We start from the raw sequence: 11,065 nt of genomic DNA on the forward strand, positions 1-11,065 counted from the left end.
AAAAAAAAAAAAAATCAAAACAAATAAACAAACAAAAAGCAAACCAACAAAAAACCTCAAAACAAAATAAAGGTGCATCACTACTGTCCAGCTCCTCCAGCTGGTTTTAACTTGCCATCCTTCTGCCTCACCGGGGATCAGCTGGGGGCTCAATTTATCTTTTGTGTCCATGCATTCATGCTGAGCAGGCTCTGAGTTCTGTATCTTTACTGTATCCAGATTTACTATGTCCTGCATTAGGGATGTCCCTTTGTGTCATTTTGCTCACCTCTGTGTTTTGGGTTCTTGTCAGGTTGTCTTGGACTGATATTACCTTCAAAACCTCAGTTGTAGCATAGGGCCCGCTAGTTAGCAAAAAAGCAGCTCTTGTGGTCAGTTCTGGGCTCAGTGTCTTGTCTTTAGTGTGGGATGTAGCATTTTGAGGACACTGATTGTCCACTTTATTTCTTTTAATTATTTATTTCAACTTTATGTGCATTGGTGTTTTACCTACATGTATGTCTGTATGGGAACGTCAGAAGTTGTGAAATTGGAGTTACAGACAGGTGTGAGTTGCCTTCTGGGTCCTCTGGGAGAGACAGTGTTCTCAATCATCTTTCCAGCCCGAGTACCCACTTTCTTGTTCAGTGAATCTGAGGTCTACAGCAACCTAAGCCACCCCAGGATGTATGTCCTGACCCCATTGAGACCTAAGTCACCCCAGGCTGTATGTTCTGACCCCGTTGAGACCTAAGTCACCCCAGGCTGTATGTCCTGACCCCGTTGAGACCTAAGTCATTCCAGGCTGTATGTTCTGACCTAGTTGTGACCTAAGTCACCCCAGGCTGTGTGTCCTGACCTAGTTGTGGCTTTGAGCTCCCCATGTTGGGGTCTTGCCTAAAGCTGGCCTTCTCTCTCAGAAACATTTTCTTGGACTTAGTTTCTGGGAGGCGTAGAGTTCCATGACCACCATTTAAAGACTAGGGGCTCTCAGGACTCAGCTGCACCCTTTGCTACACTCCAGAGCCCATCTGCCCTCTTCTTCCTCTCACAAGAACCCAAGGCCCTAGAGCAAGGCTTTGGTCACAGTCCTCATTTGGGTGGAGCTGGGAAGTATCCAATCTCAAACCGGTTAGGCCGCTGCGTGGACTGGGGAAGGAGTGAAAGTCCCTCCTGCTTTCGGCCGGGCCAGATGGACCTGTTGGACCTGAAGGGTTCCAGGGAGAGGCTCACTGGCCCTCACTACATCTCCGCCCCGCCCGTGGCCAGGAGGGCCCGAATCCCGCCTTCCGGCCCTATAAACCCCACCCCTTCCCCCTCCCATACTCTTGGTTACCGCCTCATGAGGGCGGGGCTGGAGGAGCATCCCAGGACGCCTAGATCCTAAAAGGGCGGAGAAGACTCCAACATCTTAGATTTTATGGGTCTTTCAAGCGATCTAGGCCCACTAGGAGTAAGGAGGGCTCCGGGAAGGAGACTGCTGGAGTCGCAGACCCCTAGATGTGAGGTCGACGGCTGTGGGGGGCCTAGACAGCTGCGACCTGAGGCAAATGACTCGACCCTGATTCGTCTTAGGCATTTTTGCTTTGTTTTTGTTTTATGAGAAAATGTCTAATGTAACCCCTACTGATCTGGAATTCCCTAAAATAACCGAGAATGACTTTGAACTCCTGATCCTTTTGACTCCACTTCCCAACTACTGGGATTACAGGCTTACACAACCTTGCCTGGCTTAATAAATGCATATTTTATTTTATTGGTATTGGGGATTCGACCCAGAGCTTCGCGCTGTGCCAAGCATGTGCTTTACGCTGAGCTATGACTCCAGCTCTCGTGGTTTTTTTTACTCTTATTCCCTCAAGTGTACTGTTGGTCCTTAGGTCGTAGAGAGAGATGGGCACCACATCACTGCCTAGTGACCTAATTCAGTAGCCGAAGTCCCGTGACTTTTTTGAGGCGTGGTTCTGGCTTGGGCCTCAGTTTCCTCATCTATGGAGTGGGTTGAGGATTCAAAGCGGAGCCACAACAGGAAAAAGCTAGTTTTAACCCACTCAGCCAGTGATTAGTCCCCCGGCTTTATTCAGTTCTCGAGTGGCCAGGCTTTGGTTTGCTACCAGTGTCTGGCAGAGTCAAGTCTCAACATCCCGAAATGCTTTTACCTAAGAAGTCCCCGCTGTTTATCCAAGAGCAATGGATTCCCAGTTTATCTTTGCCATGATTACAAAGGACAGGCCCCAGTTTCGCGCTCTTGGCGGCCAGCACCTAGTTTCCCTGCCTCCCCACCACGAGGCTGAACCTCATTTTCCCCCATGTCATGATCAGCTTTACTGACCTCAGTTGCCCCTTATGCAATGCCCGGATTGGGGCCCAAGGGAGTACCAAACTAGCAGCGCCTCAGTTCTCTGCCTGAGCCCTGAAAAGGCTAGTCTGCCCCCTCTGCGCACCCGCAGGCCGGCACCGCCGCCATGATGTGCGAGGTGATGCCCACCATCAGCGAGGATGGTCGCCGGGGCTCGGCGCTGGGCCCGGACGAGGCGGGCGGCGAGCTGGAGCGCCTCATGGTCACGATGCTCACGGAGCGCGAGCGCCTGCTGGAGACGCTGCGAGAGGCGCAGGATGGACTGGCGACAGCGCAACTGCGGCTGCGTGAGCTCGGCCACGAGAAGGATTCCCTGCAGCGGCAGCTCAGCATCGCTCTGCCTCAGGTTGGGCGGGGCCCGAGGGGGCGTGGCCTAGAGGCAAGGGCCGTCCTGGGTGGGCGGAGCCACGAGGAAGGGCGTATGGGATTGGCTTGCTGTTAATGGGCGGGTCCTAGCTGCGAGATGGGCCGGGCTTATATGGAAAGGGCGGAGCCTGAGCCGTAGGATTTGCTGAGGATGCGGGACCTGAATGGCAAGATGGGTAGGACTTGGTGGGAGGGCAGAGCTTGAGAAAGGCGGAGCCTGGAGGAGAGGCGGGGCCTGAGCCCCCCAAAAATTAAACATGGGGCTTAGCAAGAGGCAGGCAGTGTAAGAAAGAGTTGGGTTTACTAGGCAGGCGGGACCTCTAGAAGGTTTAGCTGGGAAAAGAGGGTAGCCTAGGAGGGGTGGTGCAAGCTGTCTCCTGTAGGGAGGTATGTGGAATTAGCTTGGCATTGGTGGGTGTGCCTCATCATCGAGATGGGCGTGGTATAGATGGAAGGGCGGGGTCTGAGCAACAAGAGGAAGTGTGACCTAATTAGGACCCATAGGTCCGGAGCAACAACGGGGAGGAGAGTTCCGCCCAGAGGGGAGAAGTTTGAACTGCTTGAGGAGCTGGACTTGGCAAGGGTCACTCTAGAGTGGCTGGAGGAGGCGGGGCCTAACCAGGAGGGGCGGAGCCTTCAAATTCTTGCAAAGAGAGAAAATAGGAAAATAATTGAGTCAGCCATCTGATTCTACCCACGCCTGGACAGGAGTTTGCGGCTCTGACGAAGGAGCTTAACTTATGTCGGGAACAGCTTCTGGAGAGAGAAGAAGAGATCGCAGAGCTGAAGGCAGAGCGTAACAACACCCGGGTGAGGGCTTTTGGCGATGGGGGTCTGAGCTGGATGGGGCATAGGGTGGTGCCGACCAACATGTCTTTTTCCAGCATCTAGTTTTCTTGCTCCCAGTCTCCTGGATCATCTCCTTCCCGTGCTCCCCTCCTTTTTTCCCTGACCTGACCTTTCTGCTGATATCATCCCCTTCCTCAGCTCCACCTCTGCTGTCCCTCTTTTCCTCACCTCTGCATGCTCCTATATTTTCTTCCTTGTGCACTACCAACGTGTCCCCTTTGCCTTGACCCTGCCTTTTCTCCCTTGCATCTTTTGACGCCATGCCCTATCCTTCCAGCTCCTTTTGGAACACCTCGAGTGTCTGGTGTCCAGGCACGAGCGTTCCCTGAGAATGACTGTGGTGAAACGGCAGGCCCAGTCCCCTGGAGGCGTCTCCTCGGAGGTCGAGGTGCTCAAGGCTCTCAAGTCCCTCTTTGAGCATCACAAGGCCCTGGATGAGAAGGTAGGCGAGTCAGAAAATGAAGAAAACGTGGTTGACCTCAACTAAACTAAGTGGGAAAGAGAAAAAAGTTGGCTATTATTGGCTGGAGATATTCACACCTGAGAAAACATTATTGTGTCGAATTGGAACATGAATTGATTGAAAAGAAATATGTACTATCTAATCCCAGCACTCAGAAGGCAGAGGCAGGTAGATCTCTATGAATTTGAGGCTTGCCTGGGCTACACAGAGAGTTCCAGGCCTTACAAGGTTATATTGTCTAAAAAATAAGAAGAGAGTAGTGGATACCGCGGGATAGCCTGCCTGATACTTGGCTGACACCCCACACTCACAGTGGCTTCAGACCTTTCTTCCGCAGGGTGATAAGGGGCGAGTTCGCCAGACTCAGACTGAGACTTTGCACTAGGCATTCTGCTGCCTCAGCCTCCTGAGTAGCTCCAGGCTCTACGTGGTCTGAATATGTCTCACACCCCTCCTCAGGTCCGAGAAAGATTGCGGATGGCACTAGAGAGAGTGGCGGTGCTGGAGGAGGAGCTGGAACTCAGCAATCAGGAGGTAGGGGGCGTGGCAGAGAAGGGGAGGGGCCAGGTCTCGGTGGAGGACATCCGCAGGGCCTCTAAGCAGGAACTCAGTGTGCTCCGGTGTTTTGGTTCTTCTAGACTCTGAACCTTCGAGATCAACTATCTAGAAGGCGGTCAGGGCTGGAGGAGCCAGGCAAGGATGGGGACGGACAGGTGAGAGGTGTAAGTCCCCTCCCTGTGACTTCCACTCAACAGTGATTGGTTTGCTGAGCATGGAATCTAGGGTCTCAAGTGCTCTACCTCGGCGCGTACTCCTTCCTGGAGGATTCTAGGGAGGGCTCTTTCACTGAGCAACGTCTCCAGCCCCTCACTAAGGGATTCTAGGCAGGGGCTTTTCTTCTGAACCACATCCTTAGCCAGCTTTTTACTTTTTGTGAGTCTGGGTCTCACTCTACAGCTCATGTTGACCGCCAGCTCAAGATCCTTCTGCCTGAGCCTTCTACCTCATTGAAGTCCAAGCCTCCAGCACTATGCCCAGGGCCTCCCTGAGTCTGAGTCTGTAATGAGCATTTTGCTATTTTTCAAAGTTCTTGTTAATTTGCCTGTGATAATGTAGTGGTACCGCCTGTGTGTACAGGGAGGTCATAGGACAGCTTACAGGAGCTGTTCACTCCTCTCATGACGTGAGTCCTGGAGGCTGAACTAAGGTCGTCAGGCTTGGTGGCCGAACCATTTCATCAGTTCCTGATGGTCTGTTTAATGTTTGGCCCAATGACACCTGAACCCCAAATAGCTTTACTGGTCACCTAGCTAATGTCTTTGGCCGTCAGTGACAGACCCTTTTGGACTTTGGTCTACAAGGCCCTTACTGGTCTCTGGTTCCCCTTCCCATCCCCTGCCCTATGGTAGCTGATCAACCCTGCTCTGCACTTTGGGTTCTCTTCCTTCCTCTCTCTCTCTAGACCCTTGCTAATGGCCTGGGTCCTGTTGGAGACTCCAGCCGGCGCACGGCAGAGCTGGAGGAGGCCCTGGAGCGGCAGCGGGCAGAGGTGTGCCAGCTGCGGGAGCGCCTGGCGGTGCTGTGCCGTCAGATGAGCCAGCTGGAGGAGGAGCTGGGCACTGCTCACCGCGAGCTGGGTAAGGCCGAGGAAGCTAACTCCAAGCTGCAACGAGACCTCAAGGAGGTGAGGCGGAGCCCCTGGAGAGCCGCTCTCTGTCCCCCTGCCCTGGCCTTCTCCCAACCCTTCGAGAGTAATTGAGTTTGAGGATGATGGGACCTGGACTCAGTCTCCTCAGCTGCACAATGGGGCTGATCTGAGTGTTTGCATGTGGCAGTGTGGCCCTTAGCACCTTTTTACTGTGTTACCATGGTGATAGAACCCAGGATATCACATCCCCTAGGCCCAGGATCTATCTACTTCTGAGCCATGGTCCCAGATTCTTATTGGCAGGTACTTTCTTCTGAGTCATCCCAGCCTCTCAGGAGGGATACTGGGCAGTAGCTCTGCAGTCAAGCTCCATCCCTCCTGCTGCTTTCCTTTTTGAAACAGGGTAACTTGCCCAGCTTGGCTGTGCAGTCATGGCCTTCTGCCTCAGACATACTAGGCTCTGCTGGGCTGGATACTTGACAACAGTGAATGGGAACATAGATTTTTTATTTCCCCTTAGCAGGGCTGTTTCCTGCTACCAGCCCTCACACCAGCCCCAGGCATGCCTATCTTCCCCTGATCTAGCACATCTTTCCTGGGAGTCTAAGCTTGTGCTAGCCTCTTTGAGAGTGGGCATGAACTGTCCAGAGAGATGCCAGCAAGTACTCTGTGATACTAACAGTGTTACACTGAGTGGGCTTGAGTGGAGACCTACGTATCCCAGGCAGGCCTTGAACTTGACTGACCTCCCACTCTCAGTCCTACTTGTCAGGGTTACATGCAGGTGGCACTGCAAGGCCCTGAGCTTTCCATCATCTTTATGGGAGGGTCTAAGCCAGACTGTCTGAAAAGCGATGATGCACAATGGGGCAAGGAGCTTATTTTCCATAAACCCTTGCCATGCCTTGTCTCAGCCTCTGCCACCACAAGCCTTTCTGGGAATTGTAGTCCACACATCTCCTCACACTGTCTTTAGGCCCTGGCTCAGCGGGAGGATATGGAAGAGCGCATCACGACGCTGGAGAAGCGTTACCTGAGTGCCCAGCGTGAGGCCACGTCTCTACATGATGCCAACGACAAGCTGGAGAACGAGTTGGCCAGCAAAGAGTCGCTGTACCGACAGGTGAGAGCCACCAGCAAGAGACCATGGGAGGATGCTGGGTAAAGGAGCCCCTCGGCATTTCTGCCTGTTTCTCTCTTAGAGTGAAGAGAAGAGCCGTCAGCTGGCCGAGTGGCTGGACGACGCCAAGCAGAAGCTCCAGCAGACCCTGCAGAAGGCTGAGACCTTGCCGGAGATAGAGGCTCAGCTGGCACAGCGTGTGGCTGCTTTGAACAAGGTGACAGCCTGGCAGGGGCGGGGCCAGGGGTGCAGGGGCGGGACCAGGATCTGCATCTTGGTGGAATCAAGTCAGACTCCACGAGTCCTGTCCCCTAGGCTGAAGAACGCCATGGAAACTTTGAAGAACGGCTTCGGCAGCTGGAGGCACAGCTGGAGGAGAAGAACCAGGAGCTGCAGCGGGTAAGGGAGCCAAGAGAACCAATGGAGCGCGCTGTGAGGTGGGGGCGGGGCTTATCTGAGGGTGTGGCCTGGTAAGATTTACCTGAGGGATATGGTTTAGATGATGAAAGACTAGGTTTATATCAGGGGAGGGGTTTGCATGAGAAGCAGGACTTGGAAGCGTGTGTGTGTGTGTGTGTGTGTGTGTGTGTGTGTGTGTGTGTGTGTGTTAGATGAGCCAGCCTGGGGCAAGGCTTACTGAGGGAGTGAGCTAGTAGGGACTGAGATGAATGGCAGAGCTTTTCGGGCTTACGTGAAGGTGCTAGGTGCGGGGTATGAGGCTTACATGAGGCGGTGTGATTGGGAGGAATTTAGCGGAGGGAATGGGTTCGGTGGAACTCTGTGAGGGCCGGACTTAAAGAGCCTGAGAGTGAGGACAGGAACTTAGATGAAGGAGCTGGGGTTGGCTTCCAGGGGTTGTGTTAGCTGAGTACATGGTTGAGTGGGATATAGATGGGAAATAGGGTGTAGTGAGGCTACCTCTCGGGAGGTACTAAAACGAGGGGGCGGGGCTTAGATGGGGTCAAGGCTGGGTGAGATTTACATGAAGAGGGGGGCTTAGAGGAGGACAGTGGGCGGGGCTGAGCTGGTGCGTCAGAGGAATTGGTTGGAATGAGGGGTGGGTTAGGAGTGAGCTTAGATGAGGCCAAGCTAGGTGGGAGGCGAGATGAGAGGAGGAGGGCTTCGGGGAAGGGCAATAATAGGGGAAGGAACCGCTTGACAGTCTCTGCCCTGTCCCTTGCTCAGGCCCGGCAGAGGGAGAAGATGAATGATGACCATAATAAGCGACTGTCAGAGACAGTGGACAAGCTGTTGAGCGAATCCAATGAACGCTTGCAGCTTCACCTCAAGGAACGCATGGGTGCGCTGGAGGAGAAGGTGTGCTCCCCACTCGTCCTAGGCCTTTGACAACCCCGGTGTCTCTAGCTGTCATTCTGGGGCCCATACATCTTCCTCAAATCTGTCATCTGACACCTCCCTACACGCAGACTCTGACTGACTGAAGGCACCATTTTTCTTGAACATTCCAAGAGCAGAATTTTGCTAGGCCACAACCCCTCCATCCCAGCCTCGCCCTCCCATTTCATCCCTGTCCCCACAGAACTCCTTGAGCGAGGAGATTGCTAACATGAAGAAGCTTCAAGACGAGCTACTGCTGAACAAGGTGGGAGCCTGGGACTCCATGGGGAAGCTATTGAGCAGCCTCTCCTCAGAGCATCAGAATCTCACCCCATAGCTCTGCCCGCCTCCTCTCCCTAGGAGCAGCTCTTGGCTGAGATGGAGCGAATGCAGATGGAGATTGACCAGCTACGGGGAAGGCCACCCTCCTCCTATTCCCGGTGAGGGAAGCCCTCCTGTCCTTTCCTAGGGAGCCCCGATAGTCAAGCTCATCCCTTCATCTCCACTCCTTACTCTCAGCTGCTCATCCCTTACTTTTTAATTTTTATAGTACTGGGGATCAAAACCCAGGGCTTCATGTGTGCTGTCATCAAGCCACACCCCACCCCCTCGCTGGGGGATTCTAGGCAGGGTAGAGACCTCTGACCACACTCCCACCCTCGCTGGGGGATTCTAGGCAGGGTAGAGACCTCTGACCACACTCCCACCCTCACTGGGGGATTCTAGGCAGGGTAGAGACCTCTGACCACACTCCCACCCTCGCTGGGGGATTCTAGGCAGGGTAGAGACCTCTGACCACACTCCCACCCTCGCTGGGGGATTCTAGGCAGGGTAGAGACCTCTGACCACACTCCCACCCTCACTGGGGGATTCTCAACTCTACCCTGTATATCTCCAGTCTCTTTTTACTTTCCTTTTGAAACAGAATCTCACTAACTTGCCTGGCCTGGCTTTGAACCTGTGATTCTTATGCCATAGCCTCCCAAGTAGTTGAGACTGCAAGCTTACACTTCAGGTCCAGCTTCATTCAATTTTGTTTATTTAAGAATATTTAAGGCCGGGCGGTGGTGGAGCACACCTTTAATCCCAGCACTCGGGAGGCAGAGGCAGGCGGATCTCTGGGAGTTCGAAGCCAGCCTGGTCTACAAGAGCTAGTTCTGGGACAGGCTCTAAAAAGCTACGGAGAAACCCTGTCTCGAAAAATCAAAAAAAAAATCCATTATTTGACAAGTTCATACATATGTCTTGGTCATATACACTCCTAACTCTCCCCCAAACTCCCCCAAATGTCTCATACCCAATTCCTTCTCTCTCTCTCTCTTTCCTTTTTTGTTTTGTTTTCCCAGTGTTTCTCTGTGTAACCCTGGGTGACCTGGAATTTTCTCTGTAGACCAGGCTGGCCTATAACTCACAGAGAGACTCACCTGCCTCTGCCTCCTGAGTGCTAGGATTAAAATGGATGCTCCACCACTGCCCAGCTCAATTTCATTTTAAAATAACCTACTAAGTCCAATTATTGCCACCCCCAGCCCAGGCTGGCCTGTTCCTGTGACCCCCTAACCTCTATCTCATGTCTGGCCCCTGGGTTCTTAACTACCCTTCCTATGTTCACAGGTCTCTCCCTGGCAGTGCCCTGGAGCTCCGTTACTCCCAGGCACCAACTTTACCTTCTGGTGCCCCCCTGGATCCTTACGGAGCTGCCAGTGGCCGGGCAGGCAAGAGGGGACGCTGGTCAGGGGCCAAGGATGAGTCTTCCAAGGTCAGCAGCCCCCTCTGGGGCCTGGACTGAGGGGCAATGGGCAGAGCTGGGGATCAGCTGGATCCGGGCAGCTCAGGGAAAATGTGGGGCCTGGACTGAGGGGCAGTGGGCAGAGCTGGGGATCAGCTGGATCTGGGCAGCTCAGGGAAAATGTGGCGCCTGGACTGAGGGGCAGTGGGCAGTAATGGGGGAAGCTGGATCCAGGCTCCTCAGGGAGGATGTGGGGCCTGGACTGAGGGGCAGTGGGCAGAGCTGGGGGCAGCTGGATCCGGGCAGCTCAGGGAGGATGCTGGGATGAAGGACGCATCCCTCTGACTCACTGCCTTCCCTCCTGGCCTCCAATACCACCGGGTACCACCCGCACATCGCATCTCCTCCTGTGATTTACATGGTGAGCATATGGATGAGGGAAGAGTGGAGAAGCCAGGGGGGTGAGGCCGGGTGAAGAGAAGAAGTGGCTGGGTGCGGGGCAGTCATGGGTGTAGGCATGGCTTCGCGACGGTTAGGTGAGCCACTAAGAGACTCATGCTGTGGAGAAGCACACGCAGCAAAACGCTTGCTGTGTACACACCAACACCGACTTCCCAGGCTTCAGCATGCATGTAACAAGCCAGGTGCGGTGGAGTGTGCCTGTTGTCTCAGCTCGGGGGAGGTGTAGACAGGAGGCTCTTTGAAGCCTGTGGTCAGCCAGCCTCAATAGGGAGCTCCAGGTTCAGTGAGACTGTGTTTCAAAATATAAGGTAGGGCTGGGCCTTCAGGACTCTTGGGCAGGTGGGTCTCTGTGTTCCAGGCCAACAAGGTTAGCACATTGAGATCCTGTCTAAAACAAAAAACAACAACAGAAAAAGAAGTAAGGTGGAGCCAGCAAGACGCTCAGTAGGTTGTGGCATTTGCAGCTTAGCCTCGTGGTCTGCGTTCAAGGCCAGGCCCGATGTGGTGGAAGGACAGACCTGAGTCCCCAAAGCTGTCCTCTGACATCTACATGCACACCATGACACATGCACACCCACCACCACACACGAAACAATATGTTAAAAAGAAAACAGACGCCGGGCGATGGTGGCGCACGCCTTTAATCCCAGCACTTGGGAGGCAGAGGTAGGCGGATCTCTGTGAGTTCGAGACCAGCCTGGTCTACAAGAGCTAGTTCCAGGACAGGCTCCAAAACCACAGAGAAACCCTGT

At 53.8% G+C, this 11,065-nt stretch overlaps 1 protein-coding gene across 4 annotated transcripts in view; it reads left to right on the forward strand.

The window, feature by feature from the left end:
• Positions 1–11,065, forward strand: part of Ppfia3 (PTPRF interacting protein alpha 3) — a 30,512-nt gene that overhangs the window by 3,811 nt on the left and 15,636 nt on the right. For 3 of the 4 annotated variants that reach the window (XM_026789053.1, XM_026789054.1, XM_013353665.2), the window contains exons 2-14: positions 2,430–2,684; positions 3,413–3,514; positions 3,831–3,995; positions 4,476–4,550; positions 4,655–4,738; positions 5,479–5,700; positions 6,641–6,787; positions 6,867–7,001; positions 7,100–7,183; positions 7,970–8,101; positions 8,325–8,387; positions 8,483–8,562; positions 9,737–9,881. In XM_026789053.1, the coding sequence (XP_026644854.1) occupies positions 2,445–2,684; positions 3,413–3,514; positions 3,831–3,995; positions 4,476–4,550; positions 4,655–4,738; positions 5,479–5,700; positions 6,641–6,787; positions 6,867–7,001; positions 7,100–7,183; positions 7,970–8,101; positions 8,325–8,387; positions 8,483–8,562; positions 9,737–9,881 (1,674 nt within the window). In that variant the 5' untranslated portion in view covers positions 2,430–2,444. The remainder of the gene's footprint in view (positions 1–2,429; positions 2,685–3,412; positions 3,515–3,830; positions 3,996–4,475; positions 4,551–4,654; positions 4,739–5,478; positions 5,701–6,640; positions 6,788–6,866; positions 7,002–7,099; positions 7,184–7,969; positions 8,102–8,324; positions 8,388–8,482; positions 8,563–9,736; positions 9,882–11,065) is intronic. The other variant, XM_005366809.2, reaches the window with a different exon arrangement.

This window comes from Microtus ochrogaster, unplaced genomic scaffold, assembly GCF_000317375.1.
Source record: "Microtus ochrogaster isolate Prairie Vole_2 unplaced genomic scaffold, MicOch1.0 UNK14, whole genome shotgun sequence".
Taxonomy (NCBI): Eukaryota; Metazoa; Chordata; class Mammalia; order Rodentia; family Cricetidae; genus Microtus; species Microtus ochrogaster.